Source organism: Crassostrea angulata, chromosome 10 (assembly GCF_025612915.1).
Source record: "Crassostrea angulata isolate pt1a10 chromosome 10, ASM2561291v2, whole genome shotgun sequence".
Taxonomy (NCBI): Eukaryota; Metazoa; Mollusca; class Bivalvia; order Ostreida; family Ostreidae; genus Magallana; species Magallana angulata.
The window spans coordinates 2,274,310-2,294,799 of record NC_069120.1 but is presented as its reverse complement, the minus strand read 5'-3'; the positions used below and the strand labels follow the sequence as shown (position 1 = coordinate 2,294,799).

Here is a 20,490-nt window from a genome sequence, read left to right as displayed (position 1 = left end):
TGACCCCTGGGTCAGGGGTTCAGGCTCAAGGTTGGGGCCAATATGGACAAATAGTAAAAATGTATTAAATCTTAGAAAATCTTCTTCTCTACTCCCATATATATTTGTTAAAAACTAAATGCATGGTTATGATGTCCATGAGGCCCTCTACTAAAATTGTGAAATTCATGACCCCTTTGGTAGGTGTTCAGGCTCTAGAGTGGGGCCAATATGGCCATATAGTAAAAATGTATTAAATCTTTAAAAATCTTCTCTACTCCCACACATGTTGGCAAAAACCTGAATACATGGTTATGATATCCACAATCTCCTTTACCTAAATTGTGAAATTCATGGCCCCTGGGTCAGGGGTTCAGGACATGAGGGGGGGGGCAATAAGGCAATAAAGTGTTAATGCATATAATGTTTAAAAATATTCTTCTCTATTCTCACACATCTGTATAAAAAAAAAAACCGACTAATAATTATGTTAATAGGAAGTCCTCTACTGAAATTTTAATTTTCATGTCCCCTTGGGTATGGGTTTTGACTCTAGGGCAGGGCCAAAATGGATGTATAGATGTTAATGCATATAACGTTAAAAAAATTATCTTCTTTACTCCCACACACCTGAAAGGAAAACTGAATTCATGATTTTGTAGATCAGATCTTTTAGTTTTTCACCAAAATTATAGGTTTCACAGTTCTCTTTTATTTAAATGTGGTCGTCATTACAAATTTATAATTTTTCTACTCCAGTATGAAATCTAATTAATTCTAATAGATGCATATATGAGACTCCATGCCAAGTTTGTGTATGGGATATATGCTACTCAGGTGACCGTTAAGGCCAATTGGCCTATTGTTTATACACCTTTGAGTTTAATTTCCAAACATTGCTTATACAGTAATTCACTTAGAATATTTTAATATTTTAGTTGATGATCGTCATGACCGAGCAATAGACGAGCACTGGAGTAGTCATTGACATGACATAAGCTCATGTTTGGAAGTTAAGGTCACTGTCAAAAATGCATACGTTCTGTCTATAACTAGGTCATATCTTGTAATGGAATATTCACAAAAAATTGCTTATGAACTGAAAATTTGTTTTGATCTAAGATTTAGTCATTTTCGAAATGTCAATGTTGCATCAAATGCTCAAATTAAAGTTTAGTTTCGCTAAAACCAAAAAATATGGTACAAGAGGAACATATAAATAGAATATACAAAAATACAAATCGCCAGAGGTATACATACTTGTACATTGTCAAACAGGAAATAGATATGAGTAAAAAAAGGAAATATAATAAAATTAATACTTAAGTAAGACTATGGTATAAAGGATCAGAATAGGAAAACAAGTACTTTCCAAAAGTTATGGCTTGAGTTATATTTCTTTAGCGGGGTTATCATTTGTGAGCTTGCTTCAAACTCCCAAGAACTTGTTCTTTTCGCCCAAATATAAAATAGTTCTAATCGGTGCACATTTTTGAAAAGCATGATTTAGATGCATTCCAATACATAATAATTCTACTAAATGATCACTAAATATAGTCTTTATGAGCCATTTGTGATTTTAAAAGAAATCGATTTTAAAATGAATACAACATTTGCATTTAGCATACAAAAATGAACAAATAAAAAAGCCCAATTTATAAACCAGAAAAAAAAAACAAGGTACAAGAGAAAAATAATATATATCGTTTATATATTTGATGAAATTAAACACAAATTACATTTTAAAAACTTATCAATTCTCTCCAAAGGTAAAGAACGATCTTAAGGGGAAGTAAGACAATGTATTTTGTAAGATTTTTTCACCTAGAAATGTTCTCTCTCTCTCTCTCTCTCTCTCTCTCTCTCTCTCTCTATCTCTCTCTCTCTCTCTCTCAAAAATTCTTTTGGTGAAATGTGGTGACAACAAACAGTGTTGAAAATCATAATTCTTAAGAAAAATATAAATCAGAAGCAGATCAAGCATGGAACTGTAAAAAATGAAGGTAGGATCAGGTGCCATGGAGGAATGATCATGGTGTGCTGACTCGATGAAAATGAAAAAAAAAAGCTGTAGACAATTGGGTGATTAATTATGACATATAAGTATGAAAGTCATCACTACGCATGCGACCCAGTGGAAGATTGTATTTTCTGACAATGTCGTTGTACTGACCATAGAACTTACGAAAAGATGACTTTCGATGTTGCTCATGATGTCAGTTAATAATAGTCAAATTATCACATAGGTGACAATGATACAAGATATGTGTAATTCTTGTTGCGCTCCAAAATGTAGCACCTTAAAACATATTATGAAATTAATGTATGGATGTGATATTTTTGGAAAATTTGAAGTTTGCATTTCCTACTATGCATTGTTGCCAATTGTTTACTTAAACTAAGAAAGTGTATTGCTTAAAGTGACAAACTATGTTCTATATATACAATATACTATTATTTATTACATTGTACCAACTTACTATTGAAGAGTAATCATGATATTATGCTTGGATTCACATAAAAGAACATGCAGATTGAGGTTGGACACATTTGGATGCTGGTAGTTATTCTAAAACAAACAATTGGGATGATTTCTTTCAACATTTTTAACACTAATGATTTCTTATCAGTTGGACACCAATATCACACCGTTAAAATGCAACGTATTTGATTACATTGAAGTTACACATGTGCTTAAAAGTCATTCTGAATTAAAATCAGTCTCCTCTTTTCCGTGAAACAAAACAACACTTAACATTTCCGTGTATTTTGTAAAAATTGAAAATCAAACATCTTAAATGTTCCTCAAATAAACCCATTACATCTAACACCAGAGATAAAGAGGAAGAAGAACAGGGCAACACCAGTGTTATCAGAGTAAAATCAATCTACAGAAAACAACTAATTTGAGTGTTCATCCGAATCTTTGCAAAAGATCAAGGATGCTTAATGTCTATGCACTTGAATATCAAACAAACATACAGCCTGACTGATTTGATTTTATAGAATAAAAAATAAAATGCAGTTCATAAAAAACAATTTTAGATATCAACAATAAACACCGCCATTTTTTCCCTTTCAATTCTCTGATTAATAGGCAGACAGTTTTAAAGTGTTGTTGAATTATTAATTAAATAGGAAGTCTGTATTTTAGCTAACCTAAACCTGTCGTACTCGTCCGCCCGTCTGTCTTCTGTCTGTCATATTTTCATATTTTGTATATCCTCTCCAAAGCCACTGGGCCATAGAACAAGGATTGCATAAAAAGTTCGTGGACACAGGTCTGCAGGTCTGTAGCTCCAGGTCTGAAAAAATCGAATGGACGACAGGGGAGCTATAGTGCCACCCATTGAAAATATTTTATGTTTTTTGCGCGCAACAAATGCGTTTGTTTTTCGACTGATTTACCTTATTTATACGCAAATTCTGTGATAACAATTAGTATCATTAAAAATTCTTCATGCAATTTACTACTGATATCGATTGGAATTTATTGTTGAGGTGGTCTCACATAATAGGATTTTGCAATCAATTTTCCATTAACAAAAAAGCTATTCAATGTGTTCCTGTTTTGCACATATTTCATATTAAGGATTCCGAAATAAAACAAAATGTTGGTTAACTAATAACCACTCACTTACCATCATTCTCAACTATTTTTAAGAAATGTCTGAATCTCTTTCGACACTTAGTGCAATTGATGATAAAATGAATCATGAAGAAAGATCTTTTATGTTTGAGAAACACAAAGCTTTAAGTAAAGATTATATCTATAATTTCATTTTCATTCTGAAAGAAGTTCAAACATAATCGATTCTTGAATAATGGATATGAATACAATTCAAACACACTAACGTTTTTGGTCAGAGAAAAAAAACCCAATGATTTTTTTTGCATCCCGTTAGAGTATTTATCATCCATGTTGAACTGTTGATCACAACAGTCTATTACAGTTCCAACCAGGAAACTGTTGACATGCTATATTTACATTTAACTAACTTCCCACGGATACAAAATTGAATAATCGTCTATTGAAAATGTGGACGTTGTTTGTTTTTTTTTTTTTACCGAATAATTGACTTTATTAAGTTTTATATATAAAACCTACAAGGAAAGGATGAGGCTTTAGGACAGCCGTTCCTGATCTTTGTATAGTCAGGTAAAACTGTGTCTGTAGGCATCATTTGTTGTCGTGACCTGTCTGTGTAAGTGTGTAGGACACGCAGTTTGCCTGATTTAAATTAAACATCCAATTCCACACATGTCATTGAATTAAATTTAGAATAGTAAAGAGATTCATTTACACGATACATTATGAAGTTACAATAACATATAAACACTTGAAAAAAAACCCCGCGGTATCATCATGATGAAATATGTCCTTATTTTTACTAACTCGTTTATCTTTGAAAATCTGTAGAAGATTGATGATATGCATGGTGCATATACTCAGATTTGTAGAGCCTTTAGATCCTGTGTTAAAGTAATTTTCAAGAAGTTCAAGGAGAGGATGTCAAGGTATTGGTCGGCAGCATGTGGCTAACGAAGCGATTACAGATATAAGAACACATTCTTTCCCAATCTTTATCCAATAGCTGTACCAATGCTTAAGTCAGTATCTTTATATAGAGAGTGGAATAGGACCTCTTATGTTTAAGTTCAGTGTAGCCTTTATTTCACATTAAATTTTGAATTTTACTGCTTTTCTGAAGGAAATTATAACATAATCAATAACATAACAAACTCAAAAACTTTAACGACATATGTGATCAGGGAAGAACCAATAGCTTTTCATTGCATCACTCTCAAGTTTTTATCTTTCTTCCGTGTTAGGATGTAGATCACAACAAAGTCTCTTGTTGTATCCAGCAGGGATTTTGTTGACATGCAATGTATATACCTGAATACCCAATGATACAAAATTCTACAACCATCTTTGGAAAAAGTGGACGTTGGTTTTTTTCTTTAAATAATTGAATCGTGGAATTTTCATCAATGAAATCTAACAGGAAAGGATGAATATGGTTTTAGGACAGTCGTTCTTAATCTCTGTATTATCAGGTAAACCATTTATCATATTAGCTCTTTTAGAACAACTCATTTCTCATTCTGTGTTGAAGCAAATCTAATATCTCTAATGTCATAGTCTTATTGAATGGTTGTTTTATCAACTGATTGCGTTTTGATAATATTCTGTTACCTCTTAAATGTATTTATTAACTTAAATAACGATTAATTAAATGGGAAAATCTCCAGTATATTTTCTGATTTACAAACTGTTTACAAAATAGTCTTTATAGAGGCGACACATCTGTATTCTAACCACACAATGCACTGGAGCGAAGCTGTACAATTTTGCAGCAAACACGGGCTGGTTTTAAAAAAGTCAAAGCTTGGTCTTGCAGATAAACAGATTGAGACATTCTGGACAAGATTGTACAAAAAAGAAAGTGACTTTATTTACCTACATGGTTAGTATCCTAATCTCTTATAAACATGTTAGCAAGTGGCTTTTTCCTCACGCCTCTGATGAATTAATGTAGTTTGTCTTGTGGGTCCCATGCTTTTTTACAGTTTATCACCTGACTAATAGTGTAAAATAAGATCATTGTTCATCATTTTTTATTAGAACCCTTTCTATGAAAACATTATTTCGCTATTTTGGTCAGCAATCTCAAAACATACGAAATCAAACTATCAAATTTGGAAATAATTTTACATAGGTATGTTTTTCTTCAGGGTGTATAAACGACCATTATGTCAATAAATCTGAGCACATGGAGAGGGACCAGTGTATACAGGAATGTTTAAATAAAAGACATCATTTGTTTGTAACGCAAGTAAGTTTAGATTAAACACCGGTAATGTAGTAGGTTCTTTGTTACAATTTTAAAAGAATAACCATCGAATTTTAAAAACACATCGTTCTTTGATAAAATATATACCAAATTATTTCGTTATTTTATAGAAGAATCTAAATTCTTTTGTTTATTTATATTGAAGAATCCAAATTATTTTGTTTATTTGATAAATATATCGCAATCGTTTTGTTTATTTTATAGAAATACCCCAATCGTTTTGTTTATTTTATAGAAATACCCCAATCGTTTTGTTTATTTTATAGAAATACCCCAATCGTTTTGATTATTTTACAGTGTTACGACAGCCGTCGTAACTGTTCAGTCAAACACAACAAGATTAGATTTCTATTTACAATTTTTATATAAAATAAAACCAAACAAAAATACATAATTATTACATAACATTAACAATAAAATGTTAAAAGTTTTCTGGTGTCCCAAGTCTCCATCACGGGCATGTAGAATAAAAGTTGATGCCATCCAGTGAGTAGACGGACGATATGGGTAGATATGGCATGGCGTGAGACAGTGGCGGACAGGTATAACCACGACGATGGACTGCCAGAAACTGGATTAGAACTTTATTAAATTAAACAGACATATTTTGAGTTATATGATTAATATACCTTACATAAACATCGGCTAAGTCGCACGGACTTAAATATAACATTTTGGCAACAACAGCACGCCATACAACTGCAAGAAACCACCGCGAATACGAACACTGCATAACGTTAGGAGTATCACACTACTTAAAGTTGACATGAATTCAGAAAAGCATTTGGTCGCCATATTAGTTTCGATCGCTCCTCGACTGCCACTGGGGTAAATATACCGGTTGAGAAAGTTACGGTCGGTTGCTTTCCGATCGAGGCATTCATGTTGCATTGACTTCTAAATGCATGAACTACACATTGTAGTAAAATGTAGTAATAAAGAATAAAGAAAACAACAATCAATGAAATACAAATATATTTATTCTTTAAAAGGATGTCCAAGGTATCCGTATTGTTTTGCACAGACAGTGCTGCCTTACTTCGCATGCACATCGAACACGTGTATCGTTCATATAGAGTGCATAATGTCTGCATCTTCTTGAAAACCCTGGCGACACTATATCCAACACAGTAGATAAATGATAGTAAATCCAAGAAAGTAACAACGTTTCCATCCTTTCCTACAAAAACTCCCCGTTTATAAAATCCATGCGATGATTGACTTTGTTTGATCTGCCACAGTGTGTGGTTTGCGCATGTGCGATGTTATAACATACAAAGGGAAACGGTCTACAATTATCGAGGAATTTTTGAAGTATCTGCGCCTGGATTTCAGTCTGTCTTGTTTCGTCGTTTATTGGATATATCTTGCCAGTGAAGTGGTTGTCATAATTATTATTTTTGTTCGAAACGCGTTTTTAGAAGTCTTTTCGTCCAAGGAAACGTGTTCGGGTGTTTGAAATTCCTGAATACGGTGAAGCAAGACAAGGGCTCTCGGCCTTATATAGGGGGTGTGTAGCGATGAGCAGAACAATAGAAATCGACAACTAATATGGCGGTAGTCGGAGATAAAAGGGAATTAATGCGTATTGATGAATTCATGTGAGCTTTAACAAAGAAAAACCACGTCTAGATGATAGACAAAATAATCTGTACTACACGAAAAATATACTAGTACGCCGTACTACACGGCAAAAATACAAGTATATCATGCATTTTTAACCCAATATAAAGCACACATATTTGACACGTGACTACACAGGAACACGCGCGAGGAAGCACCTATGTTTAACAGTTCTACCTCGTAAAACCAGTATATCAAAAAGTAACAAAGAATACTTAATATAAACTCCAAAGTAACTTAAAAAGACTGAGCGATAGTTAAATTACAAAAGTTAATAGGAGAAAGGGTTACTCAGAACTTAAGAACTGCTGTTGTCATAGGCAAAATCCCATCGTGAGCTCTGGACCGGTAAATGTCCGAGTAAAAATAAATTGGCGATTTCGAGAGAATAATGAAGTATATATCCGCTATTTTAAAACCCATCAACTTGAAATTCAGCATGAGTGTATCTCGGACATTACTTTTTTGAAAAATACATGCATAATGCGAGTGTTTTAAAAATTATTTGATTTTTTAGACTTTTGAAGCGAGCTGGTAGTTTTTTTTATCTGGGTCTGAGTTCGACCCCTTTCTTTATTTATGGTTACATTGAAATTAATGTTAAAACGGGCTTGGCCCCTGTGACTAATACGTAAAAAAATAATATCGGTAGATACTAATTTGTGACATACAGAATTATCCACCTTATTTTGTTTATTTTATAGAATTATCCACATTGTTTTGTTTATTTTATAGAATTATCCACATTGTTTTGTTTATTTGATAGAATTATCTCCATTGTTTTGTTTATTTTATAGAATTATCTGCATTGTTTTGTTTATTTTATAGAATTATCTCCATTGTTTTGTTTATTTTATAGAATTATCTCCATTGTTTTGTTTATTTTATAGAATTATCTGCATTGTTTTGTTTATTTCATAGAATTATCTCCATTGTTTTGTTTATTTAATATGATTATCTCCATTGTTTTGTTTATTTTATAGAAGAGTAGCTGTTTCTGTTTCTCTGACCCTCAACCAAAACTTCAACAACAATGTGACCTCATCACCAGTTCATTAGTGTTTGGAGCGATCGGTATGTAATATAATCAAAGAATTAAGGTACAGATTAAACAATCCTAAGGTGCTTTTGAAAACATGTCTTAATAAACCATGTTCACTGTCTTTGAAAAATAAATACTCGTATCATTACATGTAAGACAGACTAATACTACATGTACATGGCTCCCATATTGACAATGTTAGGGAGTGTAGTGCAGTCCCTCAAATACTATCTTCTAACATTTGGTATAATAAAAAAAATTATGAAGGAAAATATGATATTGTTGCTTTCAGTACATTGTGAAAACAAATGGCATGGTTGACATCTGAATGAAATTGCATGTTGTAGTGCGATGAAGAGGTATGGGAGTAAATCATGTAGACGTACATGCGTAGTGTAGCTTAGCAATTCTACTACCATACCAACTTATTGTTGCTAGGCTAAATAAGACTTAATTCATCATTGCTACTGTACATAATGCTAATCTAATTAATTTCAAAGGGTTTCGCTTTGTCATTTTGCTTACTAATATAAAATTTGTATTGTTTTAACAACAATTCGGAATAACTTACACATTTTGAAACTGTTAAATATCAACTTTTAATTATCAACAAAAACAGCTCTTTAATATCTTTTATATTGTATTGTATTGTATTGTACTGATATTCACCAAAAGTATAACATGTAATCAAAGTTAGGTTCAGTAATAGAAATACAATATTTACAACCTTTGTAATTAGCAATGTAAATGAAGGTCTATAAGTACTTGAAATTTGAAAAACAAGCCTTTTTTTAAATAATTCATTACATATAAAGCAATTAACCGTGGTTTTTTGCATATGCAATATAGCTTATTCTACAGTAACTGTGCCCATATCAGCCTCCAGGGCCCAATACGGATTCTGCAGGGCTAATACGGATTCAGAAGTGCTGATACTGATCCGTACAACACCTCTGATTTTTTTTCCGCTTCATTATTTATATAGGTCCCAGTTTTAGTAAGAGTTTTTATAAATTAATACTGTATTCATTATAGCACCATCATTGTGTTCAAATTCTCAATGGTAATAAAACTAACAATTGTAAAACCCCTTAACTTCAGTATTTCATGCTACACTGAAAACATATCACAATAATTGATAAATTATGATAATATAATTCAACTATCTGTTGTTTTTCAAAACTAGCAAACAAATTAGCCATTTTTACCCCTAAAATGTGTTATCAGTATGTAATTACTAAGCATATCACTAATCAATCAGCCATCAATTAATAACAGACATTGGACCCTCGGTCCTATGTCTGACATCGGTTTCTCAGACTGATACAGAATGTTGTAAGGTAAAGGTGCGTATTATTCTCTATTGACACAACACGTGTAATAGAGTAGCAAGAGTAATAGATTATTTTGTCTTGAAAATCCAAATAATAGCTAAAGGTTTTTTGGAAGAATAAATCTTATTAAAAACGTTTTTCTTTACTATGATATATTGTGTTGTTTTCTATATGCAGAAACCTCCAAAAACCAAGAAAGCTGCTTAATAATTGATTGTCATGAGAATAAATCTGTCCATCTTGTGAACTGTGACGAAGGTGTAAATGTTTTCTGTGGAGATAAAGGTATACAGAACGGTCCTTTACTTTTTGTAATAAGTGCAATCTTATCGTAACAATAAAGTCGAAAATGTAAATTGATAAGCTTGACACAATAAGATAATACTATCCGATATCAGTAACCAGACATGTTCTGCATTTCTTTGATCTTCAACTCTTCCTTAATTTTTATTTTGTTTTCTGTTGGTTAAACTGCAGTTTCTGGAAATTTTACATGGAAGAGTGCGGCTGAAAAATGTATGAAAACGAAAGCGAGTCTCAAACTTGATCACCCAAACCAAATTTGTTCTAAAGACGATACCAATAACAAAATGAGATATTGGTTTGGTTTTGGCACGTTGGAATATACCGAGGAGTATCTCAAAAACAATGGTATGCATAAAAACCAACTCTATCCAGGATATGTCTTTATAGGGCAAGATTAGTCAAACTGATATCACTTCTAATGTGCACTCTTTTATTAGATGAATCAGATGTCAACCAAACACTTTGCAAAAGCTGCAATGACGTCTGTAAATTTGAGGATTGCAATAAGAAGAGAATAGCGGCTTGTGAGAGCAATGTGGAGTCGGTAAGTGTAACGATAACAATAGACAGAGAGAGCGGGACAACGAAGGATAGGCCAAATCAACCAACCAAAGACATGCTGTTCCGGACAACAAATCTTATACATGACCAACCAACAAGATATACAAAAATTAAACTGGACAAAACTACAAAACAAAAACTAACACATCCAGAAAGTGATGCAACAAAAGATGGGCAGGTCAAAACTACAAAAGAAATGCTTAAACAAACAACAATGGATTTCACAAAAGATGGTGAGAACAAAACTATACACAGCGAAAATGTCCACATGGGTACATATAAGATATTTGTATGACTTTACACATGTTTTACACATGTAATGCATGTGTACTTCACATGTTATAAAATTAACATGTTCAACACATATATCATGCACGTGTGTAAGATATGCATTTTACATATGTTAAACATATATATATATATATATATATATATATATATATATATATATATATATATATATATATATATATATATATATATATATATATATATATATATAGGGAGAGAGAGAGAGAGAGAGAGAGAAATTAAATAAGAAAACACGAAAAACGTTCAATATAGCTTAAGCGCTTTCATTTTAAAATCTTCAGAAGCTATACATATATATATATGTATATACTATATATATATATATGTTTAATACATGTTTCAAACAACATATGTTAAACATATATACGTAAAATAAATGTTTTGTTTATTATTCATTTCAATTACTTTAACCTGTAATTATCCATTTATTAATAAATATATTTATGAATAAAATTTATTTGATAGACTACTGCCAACTAACTTACAGAAAATTTATTTGTAACCAATTTCGGATTGAAATCTCGATTGGTTTTAATTTTTTGTCGTTTGTAATCATACGTCATTTTTTACGTCACGGGAGCAGAAGATGTTGAATATTTGCAGATTCGATTTGAGGCTAAAAGGTAAGAATTTTCAGTTATTCTTATTTATTTATTTATTTGTATTGTAAAATTATGATATGTCTTACGGTACTACCGCTGTGGCGAGCGCAGCAAGAATTACACATACCTTGCATCATTGTCAGCTTAGTGTTACTTAGGTATCAACGAACGTCAAAGAATTTTTGAACGAAAGAGAGAGAGAGAGAGAGAAAGAGAGAGAGAGAGAGGTCTCTGTTTGTAGATGTCTAATTTCCCACTTTCAAATTTAATGGTTTGACTTCATGCAATATCTTCATAAATTTTTTAACGGTTTATTTTTTCTCTTTATTCCTTTTTTTTAGTTCAAATTATCCTATTGTTTATTTCCTCCCTACTCATATACTTTCCTGCCTACTGTACATGCATGCACAATTAGCTTTAAAATGGATCGATATGACAGTAAAGTATGTCTCTTGCTAGTATATATTTTTATATAAGTAAAAACAAATCATATGTCAATGAAATAGCTAGAACACCCATTACAGATGTTTGATCCACTTCTTAATCTATCGCGGGAATTAAAGCGCGAGAGCATGGTGTCAAAGAAGCGTAGTGGACAATGCACTCGCTTATCACCGCTGCGACCCGAGTTTGATCCCTGTGAACGACAGTTGTTGCATGTGATGGGGTACGGCGGTCGCCCGCTTAAAAACGTGGGTTCTCTCCGGGTACTCCAGCTTCTTCCCACACCAATGACTCCCTCGCGCTAACATCCCTGCCAACGAGAGACGTTAATAAAAGTTGTAGAACTTGCTTATCAATCGTTGTAAAATTAATAAAGTTCAGTTTTTAGTATTTGTACTTGTTTACGTATCTCGCTTTTGTGGCTTAATAGTTTTTGAGAAGAAGAGAAGGTTTGAGAAGTTTTTGAAAAATATCAACAAAATTTCAATAATTCTAAATTATCTCCCATTAAAAAGGGTGTGGACCTTCATTTGTACAAACTTGAAATCCCTTCACCTAGTGATGCTTTGTGCCAAGTTTGGTTGAAATTTGCCCAGTGGTTCTTGAGAAGAAGATGAAAATGTGAAAAGTTTACAACGACAACGCCAATGCCGACAGACAACGTATAAGTTTTAATCAGAAAAGCTCTGTTAAACGTTCAGCTCAGGTAATCTAAAAAGATTAATTGCCTTTTCTTCAATTGTATATAATAAAATCCTAGTAAGATGGTTGTGGAGTTATGAGATTGTGTCATATTGTCAATGTTTACGGTAAAGAAATGACCAGTTTATGATATACATTGAGTAATGAGATAAATTCAAATTAACTTTTCACTTTCCGGTATGTTTGAAGTATTCATCCTCACGTGATGTCTGAAGCTTTTTTTGTTGTCTGGCAAAAGAGTGGTCTGCATGTTCATGTGGGCTAACGTATTCAGAAAAAAACCCAACAGAGAGGTGTTCTGTTCTGAGTCCACGAAAAACATAGTTATGGCTTAAGTTATTATATGTTCTTAGCGGGGTTATCATTTTTGAGCTTGATATCAGAAAAACAGTGTAACACCAGTGTTATCAGAGTAAAATTCATTCTCAACTATTTTTAAGAAATGTCTGAATCTCTTGCGACACATCTGTATTCTAACTACACAATGCACTGGAGCGAAGCCGTACAATTTTGCAGCAAACAAGGGCTGGTTTTGAAAAAGTCAGAGCTTAGTCTTACGGAAAAACGGATTGAGAATTTCTGGACAAGAATGTACAAAAAAGAAAGTGACTTTATTTCCGTATATGGTAAGTATCCCAATCTCTTATAAACATGTTAGCAACTGGCTTTTTTCACGGCATTGGTGAACAATACCGTAATTAATGTAGTTTGTATTTTGGGTTCCATGCAATTTCACAGTTTATCACCTGACTTATAGTGTAAAAAAGGACATTGTTCATTATTTTTCCTTAAAACCCTTTATAAGAATACATTATTTTGCTTTTTTGGTCAGCAATCTCAAAACATACTAAATCAAATTATCAAATCTGGTTGACGGTTTGTTATTGTAATTTTTCATTTTCCATTGATATAAGTTTTTATTTCAGGATGTATGAACGATCATTATGTCAATAAATCTGAGCACATCAAGATGGACCAGTCTATACAGGAATGTTTAAATAAAAGGCATCTTTTGTTTATAATGCAAGTAAGTTTAGAATAAACACCAGTGATGCAGTGGGTTCTTTGTTACAATTTTAAAAGAAAAACTATCGAATTATAGAAACACAACGTTCTTTGATAAAATATATACCAAATAATTTTGTTATTTTATAGAAAAATCCAAATTCTTTTGTTTATTTATATAGAAGAATCCAGATTCTTTTGTTTATCTATAAAGAATAATACCAATTGTTTTGTTTACTTTATAGATATCTCGCAATTGCTTTGTTTATTTGATAGAATCATCCCAATTGTTTTGTTTATTTTATAGTAATACCTAAAGTGTGTTGTTTTTTTTATAGAACTACCTTAATTGTTTTGTTTATTTTATAGAACTATCCAAATGCGTTTGTTTATTTTAAAGAATTATCTACTTTTTTATAGAATTTTCCACATTGTTTTGTTTATTTTATAGAATAGTAGCTGTTTCTGTCTCTCTGACCCTCAACCAAAACTTCAACAACAATGTAACCTCAAAACCAGTTCATTTGTGTTTGGGGTGATCGGTATGTAATAAAATAATAGAATTAAGGTACGGATTAAAAAACCTGAAGGTGCATTGGGAATCGTGTCTTGATAAACCATTAATGTTCACTGTCTTTAAAGAATGAAAACGTGTAGCATTACATGTAATACAGACTAATACTATATGTACATAGCTCCCATCTTGACACTGTTAGGGAGTGTAGTGCAGTCCCACAAATAGTATCTTCTCGCATTTGGTATAATAAAAAAATATGAAGAAAAATGTCATAATGTTGCTTTGAGTACATTGTAAAAATAAACGGCATGATTGAAACCTGAATGAAATTGCATGTTGTAGAACGACGAAGAGGTATGGGAGTAAATAATGTAGACGTAGATGTATAGTGCAAGTCAGCAAATCTACTACCATACCAACGTATTGTTTTTGGCTAAATAAGACTAAACGCATCAATGCTACATAATAATGATTTATTTAATTTCATAGCGTTTTTGCTTTGTCATTTCGCTCAATAATATAAAATTTGTATTGTTTTAACAACAATTTGGAATAACTTACATATATTGAAATTGTTGAATATCAACTTTTAATTATCAACAAAAACAGCTCTTTAAAATCTTTCGTATTGTATTGTATTGTAACTGATATTCACTAAAAGTATAACATGTATTCAAAGTTAAGTACAGTAACAGAAATACAATATTTATAGCCTTTGCAATTTATAATCTAAATCAAAGTCTATCGGCACTTGAAAATTTAAAAACAAACCTTTTTAAAATAATTCATTACATACTAACTAATTAATCCGGGGTATATGCAAATGCGATAGAGCTTATTCTACGGTTTCTGTACCCATATCAGCCTCCATAGCTAATACGGATACTGCAAGGCTGATTCGGATCCGTTCATCACCCCTTTCAGAACTTGGTTGATTTTTTTCCGCTTCATTAATTATATAGGTCCCAGTTTAGTAAACTTTTTTTTTTTATAAATTAATACTGTATTCATTATAGCACCATAATTGTGTTCAAATTCTAAATGGTAATAAAACTAAAAATTGTAAAACCCTTCAACTTCAGTATTTCATGCTATATGAAAACATATCACAATAATTGATAAATTATGATAATATAATTCAACTATCTGTTGTTTTTCAAAACTAGCAAACAAATTAGCCGTTTTTACCCCTAAAATATATTATCAGTATGTAATTACTAAGCATATCACTAATCAATCAGCCATCAATTAATAACAGACATTGGACCCTCGGTCCTATGTCTGACATCGGTTTCTCAGACTGATACAGAATGTTGTAAGGTAAAGGTGCGTATTATTCTCTATTGACACAACACGTGTAATAGAGTAGCAAGAGTAATGGCTTATTTTGTCTTGAGGATCCAACTAATAGCTAAATGATTTTTGGAAGTATAAATCTTATTAAAAACGTTTTTCTTTACTATGATATATTGTGTTGTTTTCTATATGCAGAACCCCCAAAAAACCGAGAAAGCTGCTTACTAATTGATTGTCATGAGAATAAAACTGTCCATCTTGTGAATTGTGACGAAGGTGCAAATGTTTTCTGTGGAGATAAAGGTATTCAAAACGGTCCTTTTCTTTTTGTAATAAGTGCAATTTTATCGTAACAAAGTCGAAAATGTAAATTGATAAGCTTGACACAATAAGATAATACTATAGGATATCAGTAACCAGACATGTTCTGCATTTCGTTGATCTTCAACTCTTCCTTAATTTTTAATTTTTTTTCTGTTGGTTAAACTGCAGTTTCTGGAAATTTTACATGGAAGAGTGCGGCTGAACAATGTATGAAAACGAAAGCGAGTCCCAAACATGATCACCCAAACCAAATTTGCTCTGAAGACGATACCAATAACAAAATGAGATATTGGTTTGGTTTTGGCACGTTGGAATATACCGAGGAGTTTCTCAAAAGCAATGGTAAGAAAAATGTATGCATAAAAACCAACTCTATCCAGGAAATGTCTTTATAGGGCAAGATTAGTCAAACTGATATCACTTCTAATGTGCACTCTTTTATTAGATGAATCAGATGTCAACCAAACACGTTGCCAAAGCTGCAATGACGTCTGTAAATTTGAAGATTGCAATATGACGAGAATGGCGGCTTGTGAGAGCAATGTGGAGTCGGTAAGTGTAACGATAACAATAGATAGGGAGAGCGGGACAACGAAGGATAGGCCACATCAACCAACCAAAGACATGCTTTTCCAGACAACAAATCTTGTGCATGACCAAACAACAAAATATACAAAAATTAAACTGGACAAAACTACGAAAGAAAAACTAACACATACAGAACGCGATGCAGCAAAAGATGGGCAGGTCAAAACTACAAAAGAAATGCCTAAAGAAACTACAATGGAGTTAACAAAAGATGGTGAGAACAAAACCATAGAACAATCAACAAAAGTTGCGTCCGACACCACAACAGGTGTGTTAAAGGTTACATAACTATAGCACACAGGTTTTGTATTCATACTAAGAAATGATTTTTGTACAATAACAAAAAATAAATAAAAATTAATGTATACATTCCAGATGTAAAAGAACCTTACCAAATGGTGGCAGTTTATTGTCTTTCCATTTTGGTGCTAATTTTAAGTTTGCTTGTCGTTTACTGTCTGTGTCAGAGGTATGATCTTCTTAATGTAGTTCAACCTTCATAAAAGTTGATTAACACCAAAGAATTCAAAATTTTGAATTATATTAAATATTTATTAATAGATGTCGCAATCAAAAGAAGCAGATATTGGAGAATAAGTCAGGCATTTCTAACAACCCTCCAGCTGAAAACTTGGCATTGACGACAGTGATTTATGAACTAGCAGATAACTCAAAGCTAGATAGAGGGGATCAAAACCACACTGAGGAAAATACTGTTAAAGAACCAGGCAACATTATTGGGTCCATTGGTGGATTAACTAAACTAACAGGAAGACAGACCAATGAAGACGTCTATAACCACCTCTGGGAGAAAGCGGCTGATTCCTGTCCCAAAAAAGAGAATATGTACGATCAGTGTAACTTGGGAGGAGAAGACATTTACAAGTATGGCGTTACTAGCGGTCCACATGCTAGTTCTGCGACGGTGAATACAAATTACGATCGCGTGACACTGGTCAGTGCAAACGTAAATACGTCCAGATAGAGCCATCCCGTATGTAACGGTGATAATAAATTTATTGAAAGTGTTGAAAACAACTATAGGAGTTAGAAGACACCATAACCGTCATGACAATTTTTTTTTTATTTAATGATAATCAAAATTTTGGCAATCTAGTATTTTTGACGAGAGAGAGAGAGAGAGAGAGAGAGAGAGAGAGAGAGAAAGAGAGAGAGTTGTTTTTATTTAAACATTTTACGACAAAAATTACTGGATTTTATAGCTTTGAAAATTATATTTAAAAAAATACAACTAAATGACTCACTAGATTTAAATATTTCACAGTTCAAATTCTATATTTTTCAGCAATAAGATTAAAAATAGTTTTCGTTTTGAAAGGAAAAAATGTTTCCTTGTTTACTTCCGTGTTTGGCTGAACTTGAAGAAACTTCTCTAAGCTAATACTATGTTATTACAGTCATTCTATTTACACCCAAATGCCGTCGTTTATGTTTTTTTCTGACAAAAAAACCCACTTTGCAATTCTCTATTTTGACTTATATTGTTTGTTTAAAAAAAATTTAAAATGAAAAATATCTTAACCGGTGAAAGTATTTGGATTATCAACATTTATATCGGTATGTGTCCCATACCTCCTTAATAATACCTTAGGTAACATGCAATTTTTAATAAATATAAAAACAAATCAAGAACAATGCATTTTATTTATTCCATTGGTTTGATCGATCCTTATTGTACAATTTCCTAAATGGCGTAATAATCCAAACAGTTGTTTTACGAAACATTTCCTTAAATAGGTGTTATTTTTTCACAAATGTAATCTAGGTGTTTTACATTGCTCTTATGACGTTTTTAGTTTGGATAGTGTATCTTTATTTTATTGTAACCTCCAAACCCCATTCTTTCAGTGATATAATACGGGCTATAACTTTAGTTTGGTAACAAACTTGAGTTATAAAAATCATCTCGGTCAAATTAAATTCGATATTTGTTAAATCTTGCTGTTAAATAGTTGAGATATTTTCTGATAGCACAAGAACTGGTCATGGAATAAATAATAAAAAAAGCATCTTTATTCGTATTCTTTCTTGGTTAAGAAAAACTTGCCATTGTATGCTATTATGAATTCGAAATATTATTAGTCATAGTTTAGTTAATTGATCTCGAGATATTTGGTAAAAAGAATTTTACCTATTGAGGGCGCTTAAATAAGAAGTGAAGTGAATTTACCGCATCCCATCTCCAGCGACAAAAATTGATACAAAATACGTTTAACATTTATGAGCGTACTGTTCACAGCGGGTATTGTCTGGTGTACGAAAGCCGAGAAGGATCATTCGAGATTCGAGATTCGAAATACGAGATTCGAAATACGAGATTCGAGATTCGAAATTCGAGATTCAATATCTAAATTAACCAATCAAATCAAGGATCTGAAAATATGTATCCTAGCGACATCAAACTGTTCTAAATAAAAATCATACGTACATGCTCTTATATACAAATAAATGCTATGTTCACTTCTCCCTACCTAACTAAATAATTATTTGTATTTACTTTTACACAGAATATCTAAGTAGGCTAGTAATAATGCAGTGTGCTTCGCGGATCTAAGTGATTTTGTTTGCCCTGGTGCATTTCCACCTGATGCGTTTGAACCCTAAGGTATTTCACCACCAGTAATAGTTTAAAACCCGGGTTTATTCACCCCTTTTGTGTAAAAATGCGGTTATGGTAGAGAACTTCATAAGCGTAGCTAATTTTTTCTGTAGGGGATCCTAGGCCAATTTTAAAAAAATTTACTATGTAAATTTAATAAGCTCCAATTTTCCCGAGGAGGGGGTCCAGATCCCCTGACCCCCTCCTTTCTAGATCCCCGTATGAAGATTAGTACATGTATCTAAATAATCTAAATATAAATAATCTGTCCTGTTTCACTAATAAATATAAGCATTACTTATCGTTTTTATGTATGCATACAGTGATACACTAGTACTATGATTATAAACAAATCATTGAGATATTATCACATCATACGGAATTATTGATAAATACAATTTTTTTCCCTTTTCCTCAGTAAACAACTTATTATGAGTCTTACTTTTGGAATTGTTTTCAATATAGAAGGATACCTACTCTCTACAATTAAAGGTAGGGATGATAGGGTGCCAATTTCAGGCACGTAGCATCGTTTTTGAAAGTGGGGGGGCCAGACCCATCCAAAAAATCTTGACAAGCAAAAAAAAAAAAAAAAAGAAAAAAAAAAAAAGGAAATTTAAAGTTTCCAAAAATCTTCAAAATCGTATTCCGTGGGGGGGGGGGGGGGGGGGGGGGGGGGGGGGGGTTAGACTAAACTATACTTCCAAAAAAAAAAAATTCTTCCCTACCAAAAATTTTTCTCCTCCAAATCTTGAAATTCCTAATCCGTGGGGGGGGGGGGGGGGGGGGGGGGAAGGGGGGGGGTAGAGGTAACTTCAATTTGACTCCTCATTTCCTTATTTTTATACCAATTTTTTACTTACTTCCAAAAACGTGGGGGGCCAACTCATTATAATTCATTTTTTTATATGTAAATTTTAAAAAAAATTGTTGCTGCAAGAAAAAGTGGGGGGGGCCAGGCCCCCCCTGGCCCCCCCCTGATGCTACGTGCCTGAATTTGTTCACATTGCCGATTTCTTTTGCAGAGAACAGTACCTTTTATTTGATTGTGCATGAATATTTCAAAATTAATTAAAATGTTGTACATATATTTTGTTATAATTCATTCATTGATATATCAACAAGAAAGAATAAAAGCATATGTTTCACAGCCAAGTTAAGTTTCTCTGTATTTTCCTACCCACCCCCCCCCCCCCACCGCACCAAAATTGACAATAATTACATATAAGTCATATAAATGTTTACTTTTTTTGTAAGTAAATCTCTAAAGATGTAAATAAGCACTGCAAACAAAGATGTGTGTATTTAATATACTACTACATTACACTTAAATTACATTACATTACACTTAAAATGTAATCAGGATGAAGCTACAAG

The 20,490-nt window shown here is 32.4% G+C and overlaps 1 protein-coding gene across 1 annotated transcript; it reads left to right on the top strand.

Annotated features, from left to right (window-relative positions):
- The first annotated feature begins 3,974 nt into the window (after positions 1-3,974).
- On the top strand, positions 3,975-18,525 carry LOC128164770 (uncharacterized). The gene is made up of 17 exons (XM_052828763.1): positions 3,975-5,040; positions 5,280-5,450; positions 5,719-5,819; positions 8,444-8,534; positions 10,014-10,121; positions 10,314-10,487; positions 10,580-10,992; positions 12,142-12,284; positions 12,763-12,767; positions 13,204-13,389; positions 13,690-13,790; positions 14,220-14,310; positions 15,777-15,884; positions 16,074-16,247; positions 16,351-16,761; positions 16,869-16,962; positions 17,055-18,525. The coding sequence occupies exons 1-17, from the start codon at positions 4,995-4,997 to the stop codon at positions 17,476-17,478; spliced, it is 2,841 nt and encodes a 946-aa protein (XP_052684723.1). The 5' UTR covers positions 3,975-4,994; the 3' UTR covers positions 17,479-18,525.
- The last annotated feature ends 1,965 nt before the right edge of the window (positions 18,526-20,490 follow it).